Source organism: Podarcis bocagei (genome assembly GCF_964188305.1).
Source record: "Podarcis bocagei genome assembly, chromosome: 2".
NCBI classification, from domain to species: domain Eukaryota; kingdom Metazoa; phylum Chordata; class Lepidosauria; order Squamata; family Lacertidae; genus Podarcis; species Podarcis bocagei.
Genome location: NC_138126.1, coordinates 29,946,322 through 29,965,403, shown reverse-complemented (window position 1 = coordinate 29,965,403; position 19,082 = coordinate 29,946,322). Strand labels below are relative to the sequence as shown.

The following is a 19,082-nucleotide window of genomic DNA, read 5'->3' as shown; positions in this document are numbered from 1 at the left end:
TTACGGTCTTGACTTATCGGCTACTTTAAAATGCTGCATTCTAAATTCCATTTTAACCTGTATTTTAAATTGTTCCCCCCTCTCTCTTTCCATTATTATGTTTTTACTGTGATTTTATTGGTGTTTGCTGTCCTGAGCCCGGCTCTGGCCGTGGAGGGCGGGGTATAAATAATAATAATACTAAAAATAATAATAATATAAATTAACAGCACTGATCTCCATATTTAGCGACACGTGGATCCTTCCTCTTCGCCCACCACTCACCTTTGAGTTCTCTCCTTTGCCTGTAAACAAAATGCCACGCAACTAGTTCGGGGGAAGATGCACCCCTAGAGTCTTTTGTAGAGAAAAGAAATCCAATTGGAGAAGAATTTAATGGTCAATTACGCCGCAGTCTCATCCCAACAGCGATAAATGCAGCTTATGCCTTGTACTCATTGTGAGGTAATTAAGGAGCTCCTGTTTGTGTCATTTTTGCCCTGTTATATGGCTAAATAAGAAGGGATTGCTAATAAGCCTTACAAAGGCAGCACAGTAATAGGCTCATTTTCTGAGCGCTCGGCTTTCACTGTTGAAAAAGGAGAGGGCTCCACTTAGTCACTACTACATTAATTCCAGGTAAATGAAATCGAGTCTGAAAATTAGCACTTGTAAAACACCACTGTCTTCTTACAGCTCACCATAAAGTTGGACAAGTAACCGCCACAGATGAAGACTACCCATCAGACTGTGTGACCTATAGAATAGGCCATGGAGGCATTTTTTACCCCGTTGAGATATTCTGGTTGGATCCAGTGTCTGGAGTGATAGGACTGATAACAGAACCAGACTACGAATCTGTCCAGCAGTACAAACTGATCATTGAAGCTGTTGACTGTGATTTGTTTCATCCCAGAACTGCTAGTACTGTAGTAAGTCTGAGTTAACAATTTTTCTTATGAACATTATCCAGCCAGTTCTTTTAACTTTCCTTTCTATAGTAGCTGAATTATTGGCAATCGGTCCACTAGAATGGGAAAATCAAAGGCAGGCGGGTGTCATGCAAACCGTTTTATTTCATAGGGTACCATTGTAAAGAAACTCTTGTGCCTTTGCCACACCATTTTAAGAACTCCAAAGGTAGGCCTCGCCTTTGTTTTCACTGCTTCTTCCAAGTCAAACCATCAACATGACCGAAGAGCAAAACTCTCATATCACATACCCCAAAGGAACTTATTTAATGGCTAGACATGTAGTGCTGAGCAGTAAAAGTAGCATTTCTTTTAGAAAAGAAGGAAAGGTAAATTAAACTCTGGAATTCTCTGCCACAAAATATGGTAATGGCCACCAATTTAGATATCTTTTCAAGGTGGATTGGATTGAGACAACAGTTTCAGGGCTCCGACGGGCATCTGGTAGGCCACTGTGAGAAAAGGATGCTGGACTTATGTTCTTATCACAAATTATGGGCTGTTGGAAAGAATTCAACACAAGGGGTGTTTTTTTACGTGGTAGCTCCATGCATCATATGAAGCTCTGTCTTGAAAAGGAGTCAAGGAAGTCATGGATGAAGAATAATAATGTCAAAAAATGGAAGGCCATCTGATTTCTTTCCACAGGGCCTGTAAGACAGAGTTGTTCCGCCTGGCCTTTGGCTTGGAATCAACTTGATCCCCTCCCCTTCTTTCCTTTTTCCTTTCTTCTTTTGTGATGGAACTCCTATGTGGGGACTTCCCTGGCTTTTTTCTGGCCCACATAGGACCAGTCTGGATAGTTGGCCTTGGTGAAGATTTGACATTTTCATCCCCAAAAAGTTTTTGATTTGAGTTTCTACTGAAATGAGGCTGCATTTTAATGTTGTATTTTAATCTTGTTTTTAAGTTGTATTTTAATCAATTGTTTTTATACCTGGTGTTAGCTGCGCTGAGCCCGATCTTGGCTGGGGAGGGCGGGGTATAAATAACATTTATTATTATTATTATTATTATTATTATTATTATTATTATTATTTTATTACTACTACTACTATAGGGTTGCAGAGGGTAGAGGCAGATGGGGGGGCAAGGGAACAGATGAAACAACTAAGAGTAGGGAAGGAAGGAAGGATTACCTGGTGAGTGATATGGAGACAATAACACAAAGATCATTAAATCTTACCACCAAAAAGCTCTTTGCAGTAATCTGGTCTGGCATCCTGCGAAGCAGAAGTAACCAGAAAACAACTTTCAGAAGAGCTCTAGCCCCATCTTGTCGGTAAAGGTGTCTGTCCCATGTGGATTAGTGGAGGACGAGAAGGTGCCACCTTTCTTTTTTTTTTTTTTTTAAAAAATCATTTTTATTGCTTTTCCAATAAAAAACATCCAATTAATCTATCCAATCATAATACTCTAATTAAAATAAAAAACTAAAATTAAAAAGACCAAATTATAGTCCAAATTATAATTATTAATTTTTCGGAGCTCCCCACGGTCTGGATCTCTGAAGCATATCTCCACATCTCAGTTCTGCCTCTCCTTGTTGTGTCCATATTTTCCACATCTCGATTTTGACGCTTTATAATTCTCCGTCCCTGGGTCTACGATTCTCAATCATGTCAAACATCCGTCGAGTACAGCTTTATTAGTATATATTTTTCCAACTGTCTTTTTATCAGTGTAGTTTCCTCTGACTCCATTCCAATCCGGGATGTTGTCCAAGTCTGTTATCTGAAGTTTAATGGCACAGGAACTCCCAATCATTAATTGTCCAAACCTTCCTTTCGAGCTTTATTGAATCAGTACCTTCCAAATTAAATTGTTAGGCAAAACTGTTTGCAATATTACAATGTAGATAAACTGTATTCCACAAATATCAGTCATTTGGCGATCGATCAGCCTTTGGAGACCACACTCTCCCCCCTCCAGGCCCTAAGGGGGGGGGGGCTGCTAGACACCACTTAGCCGAGAAGGGCCACCTTTCAAAAGCACCCTGTGGCGGTATGCCAAGCATCAAGTCAGACCAGGAAAGCTCTGAACTCTGGAAATACGAAAAGCTCCATTTTGGGCTAGGGTTCTCAGTGGGTCTTGAGGAAAGAGACATATTGGAATCGACACCCCAAATTACAGCATACTTTATATACTGGGCCATGAGGGGCTTCAGTATAAAAACACGAGTACAGTTGTACCTCGGGTTACATACGCTTCAGGTTACATACGCTTCAAGTTACAGACTCCGCTAACCCAGAAATAGTACCTCGGGTTTGCTTCAGGATGAGAACAGAAATCGTGCTCCGGTGGTGCAGCGGCAGCAGCAGGAGGCCCCATTAGCTAAAGTGGTGCTTCAGGTTAAGAACAGTTTCAGGTTAAGTACGGACCTCCAGAACAAATTAAGTACTTAACCCAAGGTACCACTGTATATCAGAAATGAGCAAAGACCTCCCCTTCCTCATCTAGAGAGGAAGGTGTGGCTCTATATGCCAGCCTGCCTTTTTGTCATGCAAAGTCATGACAGTTAGCATTGGATGTCCTGGTCACAGCTGGGGTCAGCTGGAGCTGCTGGCTGTTGCAACGGATGCACCGCAAGCAAGCAGTTCATCTGTTGAGCATGTCTCTGTACTGCTGTTCTGTCCCTAGCTGCTGGGAACATTTTAATTAACACCTACAAGCATAGGATTACTGTAACACAGAAAGCTCATTCATTGATAATAAATTACAAGCTTGCAGCACTTTCTTCTGTAACACTAGGGTGTAATAATGATAGGTACAACAGAATATATATATTTGGGGGGGCATGCGGAACACATAACAGCAGATCGTGCCTAAGCCAAAGAGACTGTTCTGGTTGGTTTTCCATTTCTCCCTGTAATAATAATAATAATAATAATAATAATAATAATAATAATAATAATAACAACAACAACAACAACAATCATCATCATCATCCAGATGCACTGCTCCTGCGAACATCACAAAGTAGTTAGATTTGTTACTTAAATTTAATGACCTGATTTTGGTGATTTGGATTAATCCCACAGAAATCAAGGAGGCTAAAATCAGCATAGCGAAAGAGCAGAACAGGTTGCATAAATCCAAGAAAACAGTTGCTTGCAGTGGGACACATTAAGCCAGCTACTAGTACAGTGGCCCAACAAAGCTCAAATGAATGATGTCGCAGACTGCCCAAAAGAGGTGTGTCAAGTACCTGGCAAGCCAGAATACATGGCTTGCTGGGCCTCTTTTGGCTTGGCAGGGTACAAAAACTAAAGAAGTATTTTACTGGGTGGGGAAAGAAAGTGTCTTAGAAGCTTTAACAGTGGTACCTCGGGTTACATACGCTTCAGGTTACATACGCTTCAGGTTACAGATTCCACTAGCCCAGAAATAGTACCTCGGGTTAAGAACTTTGCTTCAGGATGAGAACAGAAATCGTGCTCCAGCGGCGCGGCGGCAGCAGGAGGCCCCATTAGCTAAAGTGGTGCTTCAGGTTAAGAACAGTTCCAGGTTAAGAACGGACCTCCAGAACGAATTAAGTACATAACCAGAGGTACCACTATACTCTCCTTATCTACATAAATGTATCTTTTTTTTCTGGTGGAGAGGCAACATTGATTAAAGTACACGGACTTAGGCTGCAATTAGTCTGCTCCAACAGGAGATGAAGCGTAACCTGTCGTGTAAAATGCCTCTTGCTGTTTCTCTGTCCTTCTTTGATCAGAGCAGCTTCTTCTCTGACTTCTGGAGAGCAGGTTTCTGCTTAAGCAATGCCCTGTTGCTTGTGGACTTTTGTTGCAGTGATTTAAAAAACGATTTGAAAAATTCAGCTGCACTGATTTTCTCAGCAGCAGTAGCACTTTGCTAACACTTTCTGTCTCCTACATGCTGCTACAAAGCAGATAAGCTAATTACAGGTGTCATGGGCCCTGAGGGCAGATGGAGTTCAGTCAGCCAAGCAGAGACCTGGCCCTAGGGTGATCTAGAAGTGCAGAGGCGAAGCCACCAGAATAGGTGTCAAATACAGGTGCTCAGTTAACACCAAAACTTCACCTTGGGACAAATGTATACATCTATGCTGCATTTTTTAAAATTAACATCCCCTCCCCAAGTGTAATGTATCTGAGGAATGCAAGAAGCTGATATATACCAGCTTGGACCTTTCATCCATATGGCACACCTTCCAACAGTTCTCTGATGAAAATAGGATGAAAATAGGAATGTCTTATATAACAACAACTTTTATACCGGCCCATCTGGCTGGGTTGCCCCAGCCACTCTGGGCGGCTTCCAACATATATAAAAACATAATAAAACATTAAACATTTTAAAACTTCTCTATACTGGGCTGCCTTCAGATGGCTTGGGGGCTTGGATAACGCCATACCCTCCAACATTTCTCCGATTAAAATAGGGATGTCCTAAGGAGAAGCAGGACATTCTGAGGTCAAATCAGAAACTGGGATGGCTTCTGTCCATTGGGAAAAAGGGACACTTGGAGGGTCTGATATGGATCCCTGTACTGTCTACTCAGGCTGGCAGCAGCTCTCTGGAAACTCAGGGAGAAACTCTTTTCCATCACTTGGAGTGGGCAGGACTTCAGATACAGGACACCTTCAGGAGGACTGTTCTTTGTAAAACAGGACACCTGGCCAACCCACTTGGAAGAGCAGCTGCCCCACATTAACATGTGGGGAGGGTCCCTGAAATACCTCTTTGGCTGTGTCTCCTTGTCCACAGTAGCTGTGGAATATTAAAGGTGTTGGATGAATGCATCCAATCTGTGAGAGAAGCAGCATGCTCCTGTCCCCTGAATCTCCCATATTATGCATTGATAAGGACTGCTCTTTTCTGCACCTGTAGACTTGCTAGTGAGTGCCTATTAGGTTGTACAGAGAGCTTTCCTCATCCTTTAGCCCACAGGGGCTCATTATGCAACCAGATCTCAGTTCCTCAGAGTTTCCAAGTCAGAAGATTCTGTTTCAGACTGGCTTGAGCTCCAGCATCTTTCATTTTAAGCCTGGAATAAATATAATTACTTAAAAAAAAAAAGATAATCGTAAAAACTGCTGAGAACCATGCCTTACTATTTCAAATGCTACTGTCTCCTTCTTGCACAAGTAGATCAAGGAGGAGTGCTGGTACTTTCGGTTTTCCTTTGCTTGCAAACAACTGGAAAATGCCATTACTGCTGTTCAGTCCCCACACCTGCAGGGGGAAAGCTTCCTGAAGCAATTCTCTTTGAGAATTATTAAAGCAGTTTTCCCGAGGTGGAGGCAAGCCAGTGACTATATTTCACCTGGCTGCTTCACAAAGGCATTATGCCTCTGAACCCCAGTTGATGGGGGCAAAAATGCAGCTGAGCTCATGTCCAGCTTTCAGGCTTCCTGGTGGCCACTGGGAGAACAGGATGCTGGACTAGATTGGTCCAGACGACTCTTCTTGTGCATCTTAATTTTCTAGTGTGCTTCTGTGTGTGGCCGGGGGGAGGGGCATTGTTACAGTGTTTCTCATCCAAGTGCTGTTCTGAGACATGAGCTTACTGAGATTACTCATGAATGTTTCAGGTGAGAAACCATTCATCATCTCCGAGGCAAGTAACCCTTAGGCTGAGTCTGGCATTTCCAGCTTGCTTGGTGTTTTGATCTTTTCTGTGTAAATGAACATGGCCGATTCCCCTGCCTCCCACCCTTTGGTTTCTAATATTTGAGTAGAACCTGCAACAGAATGGAGGTGCAGAACACCAAACCTCACCACTGCCTCCCTCTCCCCATCCCCAGTAAACAGCAGCAGCATGGGGGATGGGAGGTATTATTATTATTATTTATTTCTATATATTTAATTAATAATAATAATCTATAGGGATATGGGTGGCGCTGTGGGTTAAACCACAGAGCCTAGGACTTGCTGATCAGAAGTTCGGCGGTTCAAATCCCCACGACGGGGTGAGCTCCCATTGCTCGGTCCCTGCTCCTGCCAACCTAGCAGTTTGAAAGCATGTCAAAGTGCAAGTAGATAAATAGGTACCACTCCGGTGGGAAGGTAAACGGCGTTTCCGTGCGCTGCTCTGGTTCTCCAGAAGCAGCTAAGTCATGCTGGCCACATGACCCGGAAGCTGTACGCCGGCTCCCTTGGCCAATAAAGCGAGATGAGCACCGCAACCCCAGAGTCATCCGTGACTGGAGCTAACAGTCAGGAGGCACCTTTACCTTTTTAAATATCTATACTGTCATTCATCCAAGGATCACAGTGTAGTTTCAATATAAAAAACACAAAAACACAAACCATACTAACAAACAAAAGCAATACCACCACCACCACCCCCCCAGTTTAAAAGGCCATAGATTGTTTAATTAGCCACAGACCTGGGAGAAGAGGAATGTTTTTGCCTGGTGCCAAGAGATATGTAATGAAGGCACCAGGCGAGCCTCCTTGGGGAGAGCATTCCACAAGTGGGGAGCCACCACAGAAAAGGCCCCGTCCTCATGTTGCCACCCTCTGGACCTCTCGTGGAGGGCCTCAGGCATTGATTGCAGGGTCTGGGTTGGTTCATATGGGGAGAGGCATTACAGTGAGCCCCACTCCTGCTACTGCCTTGACAGACTCATCCTCCCTGAATCATCTCATTCCTTTTTATCTCCTCTGAGCAAGTAGACACCGCTATGTCTTGTGACAGTCTTTCTTCCAGGGCGTTAGATCCTGTTAGCAACAGTAGATGAGCCATGCCCCTTCAGCACTCTTCTGCAGGCCCCTTTTGTTTATGATTCTCTTGATTTGCTGTTGTTTCTTTTAATAGGTGACAATAGATATCAGAGAAGAGAATGATGAAGCCCCCCTATGCACACCCCTTACCTATAGAGCAACAGTGCTTGACAGTACCTCCCCAGGAACAAATATAAACAGCTTTCGGCTTACCTGCCACGATAGAGACTCTGCTGATACTTCAATGCGGTTTGAGATTGTTTCCGGTAAAAGTTCTGGCATCACGAAATGTCTCCTTACGGTTTTTGATGTGGAACAACACTTTCCAAACCTCGTTGGGCTTAGCTAGGGTTGCAGTCTCCACCCTAACCACCAAACGGAGAGGCTCTGTGCTTTGAAGAGCTGTGCGTGAGTCATGCAGGAATGCAATAAGTGAAACCTTTTCTGGCATGGATATGTGCTGGTGGGAGAAGAAACATCATTTGTTGATTTCTGGGTTATGGATGGTTAAGGGCATAGGTTCTCGGGCCTCATAAACTCATGGCTTTCCTCAAAGAATCCTGGAAACTGTAGTTCACCCTTCACAGAGCTACAGCTCCCAGCACCATTTAAGAAACTACAGTTCCCAGGATTCTTGCTGGGTGGGGGAGTCGTGCTTTAAATGTTTGGTGTGTACACAGGATTAGTTCCATGAAATTGTCGTACACTGTAATGCCTCTCAGGCCATCATAACCACTGACACTCTCAAGAGGGAAGAACAATTCCCTGCCCCTGCAAGCCTAGTTTGTACCTTTGTTTGACATCTGCTTTTCAAATGTGCATCTTTTATGAATATTCATTTTAAAAGGAACCATTATTATCATCATTCTTAAAATCAATGCTTTACTGAATTTTGCATATTTCAAAAGAGAAAGCATATATATATACAGACAAAAGAAAATAATTAAAAGGTATTATTATTGCCATTGGTGATACCACTAAAAGTGCATTCATTGTAAGCCTTTTTGTATAAAAATACACCCGAGATAAGATAAAATTTAGAGGCATTTAGAGGCATTCTAATCTCTCTTTCTGTTCTTCACGCAAAGGAAATGGTGGTAACCATTTTGGTTTTGACCCAATTCGAGGGTCCAGTTCACCGCGACTGATTGTGAAAAGCCCTTTCGACTTTGAAGATAGAATGGACATGCAGACCCAGTATCATCTTGTGGTTCACATTATAGATGACAACTTGTACAATAACTCTGTTTCCAAAGCTATGACAGGAACAGTCCTGATAGATGTTTCTGTGGTTAGAACCAGGACTCCTCCTCCAACAACGCCATATTTTGATGTAAGTAGTACTTTGTGTTTAGCAAAGACCAAGTGAAACAAACTGGTGTCCAGTGGGAAAAATGCTACCCATTGGTGAGAAACCTATGGCTGTCTCGTCCTCTTTGGCAATCACTTCTAGCCGAGAAAGATTGTCTTCCATAAACACAGTTTTAACAGTGAGTCCATAAGTGACTGTGGAGGCCAGTTCTGGATCCACATGTCCTTCCACAGTGGGGAGATAGGTTTCCGGGTGGGATGTTGATCACGGTGAGGGTTTGCCAAATGTGCCTTCCTCTTAGCACGTTTTCCCTTGCGTCCTGAGTTCGAGTGTCTTCAAAGTTCATGACACCTTTGGCAAAGGCTGTTCTCCAACTGGAGCACTTGCAGGCCAGTGTTTTTACTACATTTTTTTTAAAAAAATAAATTCCCTTGAGACAGTTTTTAGACCTCTTTTGTTGACCACCAGCATTATGCTTTTCATTTTAATGCTTCTTTGAAGTCTCTCAGCCCCACTCACCTCACAGAGTGTTTGTTGTGGGGGAGGAAGGGAAAGGAGAATGTTAGCCGCTTTGAGACTCCTTAAAGGGAGTGAAAGGCGGGATATCAAATCCAAACTCTTCTCTTCTTCTTCTTCTTCTTCTTCTTCTTCTTCTTCTTCTTCTTCATTTCTAAGTTCAGAATAGAGTAGTTTGCTTTGGAAGATGATAATCAGGCATCTGAACAACATGATGAGTCAAACAGAGTTGCTGTTGAAGAATTGTTGCTTTGACACTGGTGATCTTTGCTTCTTCCAGCACACTGGCATTAGTTCGCCTATCTTCCCGAGTGATATGTATTTTTTTTTTCGGAGACACCTTTGATGGAATCTTTTGAGTAGTTGGAGATGGTGTTTATAAGTGGTCCATGTTTCATAAACATACAGTATCACCCAACTCAATGGTGTAACGTTGGAAAGTGTCAATCACTTATACCTGGGCAGTTATCTTTCCCAAGGGCCAATATTGATGCCAAAATCCAGCATCGCCTGTGAGTGCAGCTTTCTCCCGATTGAAGTGCAGAGTGTTTGAGGACTGGGACATTTGCAAGGAAACCAAAATGCTTGCTTACAAAGCTATTGCACTACCAGCCTGTGACTGTACAAATACTGTTAGACTACAAAATCCCATCATTCCTGACCACTGGCCCTGCTGGCTGGGGCTTATAGGAGCTGTAGTTCAAGAACATCTATGGAGTCATAGGTTCCTCATCCTTATTTTTGAGTAAGGGTGAATTGCAAGTGGCCCCTGAACATTGCAACTCAACTAACTTACCCAGGACTCAGCTACTTTCAGTCAGTTATATTGTTGTAACTCCATTGTAAAGATGTGGCACCAGATGGCACTGTAGAGCACAAAATTTATCTATGTGATTCTACATAGGGTTTTTTCTTTTGTTATAACGATCTAATTTATGACTTAATTATAGCATTTCCACCCCCGTGTGTAGATCCAGCCCCAAAGTCCGTTTATTAAAATGAATGGCCATGACTAACTTAGGTCCATTAATTTCAATGGATCTACTCTGAGTAAAAACTACTCAAATCCAACCCCCTGCCTTCCCGTAGTACTTTTCTTTGAATTACTGATATTAGAAATCCAAAAAAGAAAAGGCCTGGGTCTTATTGTTCAGAAGACTGAATTAGTTACAGAAGATGCTATTAACAAACTTTCTTTCCCTGGGGTGGGGCGCTACATGGGGGAAGTGAAGGATATGTTTGTTTTAAAGATAACAAGTCAAACTCTTTCTGCTTTTGCCTGTTAAAGCAATCCCTGCCTGGCAAGTGCAGGTGTGGAGAACAACTCAAATTGACTCTTCCCTCTTATTAAAAGTCAGGAGGCTGTTCAGAGCCACTCAATATCCTGGCTGTCAGCCACACTTGTGGCTTTGTTCAGCGAATGCAACAGAGAGCCCACAGCAAGATGACTATAGCGGAGATGGAGGGGGACACTTTTGCCACAGCTTCAGACAGGCTGCCAAATCTCATGAAAGGAAAGCCTTGAATACTTCTGTTTATTTGGTTGCTAACTTGAGCATAAAATTAAAAAGGAATGTATTCCTTAATTGGTTAAAAGCAAAATGTAGAAATCCCAGAGGGGGATTAGCTGCAGAATGGCCAAATTGGATGTAACCTCCTTGAGTTTTCAGCCCTTTGGGAGTTGTCAATTTTAGCAATGTTTGGCATAATGGCTTTGAACAAACTTTGTTAAAGTTCTTTATCAAACAACATTCAGGACTAGTGATGTTGGTACTATGCTTGAATTCCAAGAGGACTCCCCCAACCCACCCGCCCACCTGAAATCATTTAGCAGCTGCCCAGACTTTCAGTCTGGTCTCTGAGTCTACCTTTTCCCCAATATTCCTTTTTGTGGCCTTGATGGCTATGCCACAATAGAAAGGCACAACTCTCATTGCTGCACATGTTAGGTACACCCCTCCGCCTATCTATAAAGGCTAGGGGTGGAGGAGAAATCTCATCCAGTTTCTATGCAAATCTGGCTAATTCACATTTCCTGAACCGATACATGAACCAAAAGGCAGCTATCCTTCAGAATTTGTGCTTCTCCAAATAGTGTAGCGCAGAAAATGCAAAGATAAATGCTTACATTTTGAAAAGCGCAGACAAAAAAAATGTATATATAAGTCAAAATAACACAAAAATATCATTGTACTAGGGGAAATCAGGCACAAAAATGTGTTTTCCTGTGAACTTAAAAATAATAATTTCGAAGTGATGAAGGGATGGGGGCAAACTCAATTTAAGATTTGGGGGGGGGGAGGAATGAGATATTCGAAGAAGCCAAAAATGACATATCCATCCATCCCTAGTGAAGGCTGCACTAGGCCAGTGGACTGGGGGAGTTTGCTCATGCAATCAGTAAGTGCTCTTAATTCTGTATACCTTATCTGTAGGTTTGGGATGTGAGCTGGGGGAGTGAGGCAGAAAAAAATAAATCTGTACAGCATAATAATAATAATAATAATAATAATAATAATAATAATAATAATTTAGACCCTGCCCATCTGGCTGGGTTTCCCCAGCCACTCTGGGTGGCTACCAACCAAATATTAAAAACACAATACAGCATTAAACATTAAAAACTTCCCTAGACAGGGCTGCCTTCAGATGTCTTTTAAAAGTAAGATAGTTGTTTATTTCCTTGGCATCTGATGGGAGGGCATTCCACAGGGTAGGCACCAGTACCGTGAAGGCCCTCAGTCTGGTTCCCTGTAACCTCACTTCTCGCAGGCTGAATGATGGTGGTGGAGATGCTCCTTCAGGTATACAGGACCAAGGCCGTTTAGGGCTTTAAAAGTCAGCACCAACACTTTGAATTGTGCATCAACAACAATGCCTTCATTTCTGCAGTGTCTTTATATACACATTTTATTGCATGTTCCTCATGACACGAAATCCCATTCTTGGGGTAGATTATCCTATTTAAACACTCCTGACATGTCATTTTTGTGTTCTAAATAGTTTCCCACCCCCAGGCACATTCTTTTAGTTAGTCTTAATCACACTTCACCCAGAGCCATCCTACAGTGTCTTGTGTTGTTGTTGAGATTTAGCTTGGATTTCCCATGCACTGCATCAAAACTAAAATGGTTTCAGAGATTCCTCTCTCTCTCTCTCTCTCTCTCTCTCTCTCTCTCTCTCTCTCTCTCTCTCCCTCCCTCCCTCCCTCCCTCCCTCCCTCCCTCCCTCCCTCCCTCCCCATACAGCCAAAGAAAGGTCTGACCATTGTATACACATCAGTCAACACATTCCGTTCTGATAATTGGTATGTTCCATTCATCTTCACACTGGCGGCAATTATGGCTGTTGGATTGCTTGCTTGGTGGTTTTTTCTGATATGGAGATATGGCGGGTGTAAGGAAGCATGTCTGAAACAGCGGACCAAAACTCCCAGGGAAATAAAAAGGTATGTCTTTTGACATAATGGCCAGAATCCAAAGAATGAAATTCTGTGGAAACCTGTGAAGGACAGGAAGATTGTGCATACAATTAGAGTTGGGATCCTTTGTGGCAGTTCTGTTTTCTATGGAAAAACGGGGGGCGGGGGGGGGGAGGTCTTTAATACCAGTCTTGTAGCCTCCCTTGTTGTGCTACCATTTCCCACCTCAGACAGACTTCCATAAGCCAATCTGGTAAGTTGATTCAAGGACCTGAACTTTCAGTTGCCAGTGAAAATAAATGCTGGGTCACATTTTGATCCACCTGCTGCAAGCATCTGCGAGAATTGATGCCTTATGTTCTATATACATGGAAGTAAAAGTATTTGCAATATGCCTTACTCCCATTAAATGTCTTTCTGTTACAGAATAAAGAAATATAGTTTAGGTAAGTCCTTCTGTGGAACTATAAATACTGTTGCTATAATGTTTTTTTTGTTATATCCATATAATGGATAATATGTGTGTCTGTGTTCACTGATTTTATTCCCATAAGTAAAATGACTTTTATTGTTGATACAGGAACCCAGAAAGAAAACATGGAAGTGATAACAGTAAGTAGTATTGTGACACTGGTTGAAAAATGACACAACCAGTAAAGAATTTTATTATGAAAGTTCACAATAATTAAATAAGTATACCCATTTTTGCTATGAGGTCAAAGTCCAGTCGAATTTGACTATGGGGTGCAACACTCATCTCAGCTTTCAGGCTGAGTGTGCCGGCGTTTGTCTGTAGACAGCTTTTCTGGGTCATGTGGCCAGCACGACTAAGCCACTTCTGGTGTAAGAGACACCATGATGAGTGCCGGAGCATACAGAAATGCCATTTACATTTCCACCGCAGTGCTACCTATTTATCTACCTGCACTGGTGTGCTTTCGAACTGCTAGGTTGGCAGGATCTGGGACAGAGCAACACAAGCTCACCCCATTGCATGGATTTGCACTGCTGACCTTAAGATCAGCAAGCCCAAGAGGCTCAATGGTTTAGATCACATCGCCACCCGTGTCCCAGTAAAGAAAATATATATACAGTGGTACCTTGGGTTACATACGCTTCAGGTTACATATGCTTCAGGTTACAGATTCCGCTAACCCAGAAATATTACCTCGGGTTAAGAAATTTGCTTCAGGATGAGAACAGAAATTGTGCTCCGGTGGCGTGGCGGTGGGGGGAGGCCCCATTAGCTAAAATGGTGCTTCAGTTTCAGGTTAAGAACGGACCTCTGGAACGAAATGGTGCTTCAGTTTCAGGTTAAGAACGGACCTCTGGAACGAATTAAGTACTTAACCCGAGGTACCGAGAGAGCCATCACTTCCATTAAAGCAAACGTGGGAAGTCTGCATCAGCCCCAGGCAGCATGGCCAATGGTTGACTATTATGAGAGTAGTAGCAAAACAACATCTGAGGAGCTAAATAAGCAAATATTCCCCCTCCCTTTGACTTCCCCACCCAAAAGTCTGGTATCAGGCTGTTGCAAATCAGCGGTGGGTGTGTCCAGCATCTTCCTCCAGGGATGGTCCAGCATCTCTCCTCTTCCTTCAGTGGAAATCAGCATCAAGGCAAAGAAGGGTGCTGGTTCAAAACTTTTACCTGCTTTGCAGTTGGTCTGGCTGCTACTTCTCTCCTGCTGCAGCTGCTGGTGAGGTACTGATGTTAATGGAAACCAAGTCATTTCTTAATTATGATGTTTATGAAACTTGACTGCTATTGTTTTCACTTCAGGAAACCTCCACTTCTGAAACTGTGTTCAACGGAGAAGCCAAAGATCCAGGTAATATATCCTCCCTAGGAGGAATGTGGGGAGCATTCACACGACACACTGACACACTAGCGTGTCGCGGCACACAGTTTGGAAAGCTCTGATATAAGGAAACACACTAGCACAGAGAGATCCAGCCTGTATAGCAAATCTGTTTCCTTTTCCAGAGTTCAACTGTATCAATCTGGTCAGTATTTGAGGAGTAAGATGATTTGCAGCAATCATTTACACATGCCTTCTATGGGTTGTATGGAAAATCCTTTGGCAGTAGATGGTGCCACCAGGCCTCCTGGACCTCACTTATTCATTTCCTTCAGTACTTCGTATTCAACAGCTACTACCTATGATGACTGTGTTCTTTTCCCACTCTGAATACCAGTTACTGGGAATTACAAAGGAAGGACCCTGCTTGTGGGCTTCTCATAAATAGCTCAGACAGTAGAGCATGCGACTCTTAATCTGAGGGCCATGAGTTCAAGCCCCACGATGTTCAAAAGATTCCTACATTGCAAGGGGTCGGACTGGATAACCCTCATGGTCCCTTCCAACTCTAGGTTTCTATGATTTGGTTGGCCAAAGTGAGAACTGGATGCTGGACTACATGGGATTTAGGTTTCATAAAGCAAGGCACTTCTGATATTCTTCATCAATATGAAGCAAAATTTTCAGAAATGAAACTAACTTTGCATTCATTCTACTCACAGGTAATAATGCAATGTTGCACCATTTTTCTTTTCTTCCTTAGTCACAGGAAATCTCTATCAGTATAACAGCAAGTCAGGAGCAAGAAAGTGGAAGGTCCCTCAAGAACCCATCAGAAACAATCTGGATCTCACAAGCATATCTTCGGTGTCTCAGAGTCTCTCTCCTGAAAAGAACATGCCAATGAAATTCCCTAAAGATCCATAACGTCTTCAGCCTTTAAAGCCAATCATTTAATCACATCCGATCTATTTCTCTACTAGTCTTCAGCGGGAAGATGGATTTAGTATCAAGGAGTGGGGTTCAGATGGACTTTTGAATATGGATGAAAAGAAACGTTTTTAGAATGAAGCCATGTTTGTTTTTGAAGGCTGTTGAGACATGGGCTCTGTCCTTGGAAAGACACCATACAGTATCGTTGTATCACCCTGCATCTCTAAGCAACTGCCGAAAGTAGAGTGAAGCCAGGGAAGCCCACGATACAAGGACATCGTGTCATGAGTTTTGTATTATGAAATTATGGTAGGGAACGTTATTAAGCCTGAGGTCCACATTCGCTCAAGGGCAACTTTCCAGGGGGCAGATCCAGAGGCGAAAGTGGTCAGAGCATCTATCTCCTCTACCTAGGCAAACAAGAGGCATTATCAGAGTGCAAGGACTCATTCTGGGCAGGCAAAAAACACTCAAATAGGATGTAGGGGATGTGGGATCTGGTACCACCCCATTTCTATCTCATTCATATAGTGCTAAACCCTGATTTAGTATTATGTGCTCATAGCTAACATCTAAATCTGGCATGAATTTGACTAAGGATGCACATAGTCCAATAGCTCTCCAATATCTCTGCTACCTGATATCCTTTTTCTGGGGATGTTAGAAGTTTATGCAACTCCAACTTGTGATCTCCCATTGAGCTAAAGCCATTTTCCAGCTGAAAGGCAATTTCTTGATTGTACTACTACTCCTGGTTTTTGTATATCTAATTAGGATCCTTGAAACTTTGAAAAGGGCCTACGTTTTGCTATGATTTCCCTGAGCATCTGAGTGCTTTATAAATCAACAATGTCTAATTCAATAACTCTGATATGAAAATGGCATTTAATCATTTTTTAATTTTTAAAAAAGAAAATTTGATCAATTGCTTTCTTTGTATTGAGGTTTATTAAAAAGAGGAAAAAGAGGAATGGGGAAAACCAATTCCCTTAGAAGTTTAATTTACTTATTACCTATTGATCTGGAGGCCTCTATAGGTTGGATATTGGAGCTGTAAGTAAATGTTTTGACTACATCTCCATAGTGACAGCAGTGACAGCAATCAATTCTAGGTGGCCCTATCTTGGATCATCAGTAATGTTGGTTTAAACCATTAACACTTTGCAATTTTTTTTGTTTAAAATCTGGACACACTGAAAAGATTGTCAGGATGAAATATCAGGATGCTTGTTGCTGCTCTGAAATATCAACTATGTTTCCTTAGCTAGATAAATTTTTCACATTGGCTCAACCTTTTTCATGGGCTCTAAATTCATCTTGGAATTTGACTGAGGAAGCAATGCTGATCAAAACTAGAGCTGGTGGAAAAGAGTGATTTAACCAAAAAAATATATCATGGAACTGAGTCATTACAGAAGGAATAGTTTCATTGAATCACCCACCCCCACCATTTTGTTTCACCAATTCATTCCACTGATTCATCAGTATATTTTATGGGGAGCAGCTGTCATTGAACTCAATGGGGTGACATGCTGCTGCTGTTTTTTGTTTTTAAAAAGATGACTAATAGCAGTAGATGGCCCTGAATCCTATTTGGACCATGGTGAAATGAAGATTTTTTAAAACTTAGCTGGAAACCACACAAAGAGTTTTGATGCGTTTCTTAACGTTGCTACAATTCCTAGTCCATCACCTTCCCCTCTGATTATGTGCTTTTATTATGACACTTGGATCCCTGACAAAAGGAATGAAATTAAAAAGAAGAAATTGGATGCCAAAAATTGCAAGGGGGTATATTTCTCTTTTTATTTTCCAGCACAGATTGCTGATGATTTCTCTAGGTGGCTCCATTTAATTTGTTTATCTATATCACATTGTGCTGGTTAAATGAAAACTAAAACCTGTTTGGATCGAGCAGGGGAATCCTGATTGGTATCACATACCAAGGCTCTTCAAAATCTGGTTTCTATGCATATCTAGGAAGTTTGGAATTATTAAATTTGCACCTACTGTCTCTTCCCATCACTGAAAAAGTCAATACGTGAAGAAGGTAGAGAAACAAGTAAGCAGAATGCATGTGCACTTTTTTGGAAATTTGCAGCAAATTCACAGGAGCCCATCAATACAACCCTCTGATTTACAGTACTGGGCTTCCTTGAAATGCAATTGTTTTTGGACGAGTGACTCTCAATGCATCTCATTAGTTAAGGCTGTCCAATAAACGAGGCCTTAATATTCATGGAGTTTGTGACAGGCACTCATCATTGTCATCCTCGTGCCTGGGAAGCGATGGGCAGCCACACTGGGGAAATCTATATGCAGCTACAGAAAGAGACTAATTTCACTTATTGATTGGTTATGCCAGGTGACTTGTTAGAGGTTAATTTGACAAAGGAAAATAATTTGCACAGCCCTCAACTTAGGCACATTTCTTTGTTTGCAAGAGATGAAACGATGAATTGCCAGCAAATGAACAGGATCCTTTTCCCTACTCCCACTGTCCTGGTGCTGGGAAGCCTCCACCATGGTGCTTAGTGGTCCAGGTTGAGGCCAGTTACAGTTGTTGTAGCACTTCCTTGCTTTCCCTCCATTGAAAGGAGCCCTTGGCCATACTCATAACAAAGTACCATGAGGGCCAAGGACATTTCTAAAAGGAGGCCCAAAGTCTCCCCTGCCCTAGTGGAAAATCTCATTTGGCAGTACTATATGTTGGGTTTGGGTAGTGACAAATTTGTCAGGGCTTGCAATGGTCAACTGGAAGGCAGGGGTGCATCTGTAATATCCGGTCAGTGAAACCTTCCCATTTGGAACCAAAGAAGTTCCTGATCTTCAAGACTACAACGTATGCACCATAGATATTTGATCTCCAGTTGACATGCAGGCATAAAGATCTGTAGCTCCTTCTCTCCAGTGTAAACAACATGGGGTGTGTGGGGGGGTCTTCTCTTATGTCTCTTATGTTTGTGTTGGTGTGCATGAAAGCAAAGATGGGCAAGGAGGAACTGGGCAGGGAGGAATACATCTGAATATTCCCGATGCCTCACACATCTTGCCTAGATAGTGACAGCTACTTCTTTGATCTAAGGAATGACAAACAATGTGCCTGCTCCTTTCCCATGATAGGTATCTATCTTAGTCCCACCACGAATCACTGGGGTTTTTAAGTCTGGGGGTGGATCTACACACAGGAAAAAACACTATAAACAAGTCAGAAATTAAATCATTATAATGTTTCCCGGGGACAGTCCCCAGATTTAGAAATCAGTCCCCTGACAAAATCCTATCATTCCGACTCATTTCAATGAAGTGTCCCTGGATTCATTGGAAAAAAATCTGGTAACCTTACATTATAACAAAAGGGAAAAAAACACTATGGGAAATTGCTTAGAAAATTCTTTTGCTCTCTGGTGCCATCTGGTGTTGCATGTATATAACACATTCAAAACA

The 19,082-nt window shown here is 42.3% G+C and overlaps 1 protein-coding gene across 1 annotated transcript in view; it reads left to right on the top strand.

The window, feature by feature from the left end:
* LOC308581583 (cadherin-related family member 3-like) overlaps nt 1-17,874 on the top strand; it is a 44,721-nt gene extending 26,847 nt beyond the window's left edge. Inside the window, exons 10-17 of the mRNA XM_081184210.1 lie at nt 676-911; nt 7,744-7,915; nt 8,738-8,982; nt 12,726-12,925; nt 13,325-13,344; nt 13,479-13,510; nt 14,684-14,732; nt 15,466-17,874. Coding sequence (XP_081040336.1) covers nt 676-911; nt 7,744-7,915; nt 8,738-8,982; nt 12,726-12,925; nt 13,325-13,344; nt 13,479-13,510; nt 14,684-14,732; nt 15,466-15,629 — 1,118 coding nt within the window. The 3' untranslated portion in view covers nt 15,630-17,874. The remainder of the gene's footprint in view (nt 1-675; nt 912-7,743; nt 7,916-8,737; nt 8,983-12,725; nt 12,926-13,324; nt 13,345-13,478; nt 13,511-14,683; nt 14,733-15,465) is intronic.
* Nucleotides 17,875-19,082: the final 1,208 nt, after the last annotated feature.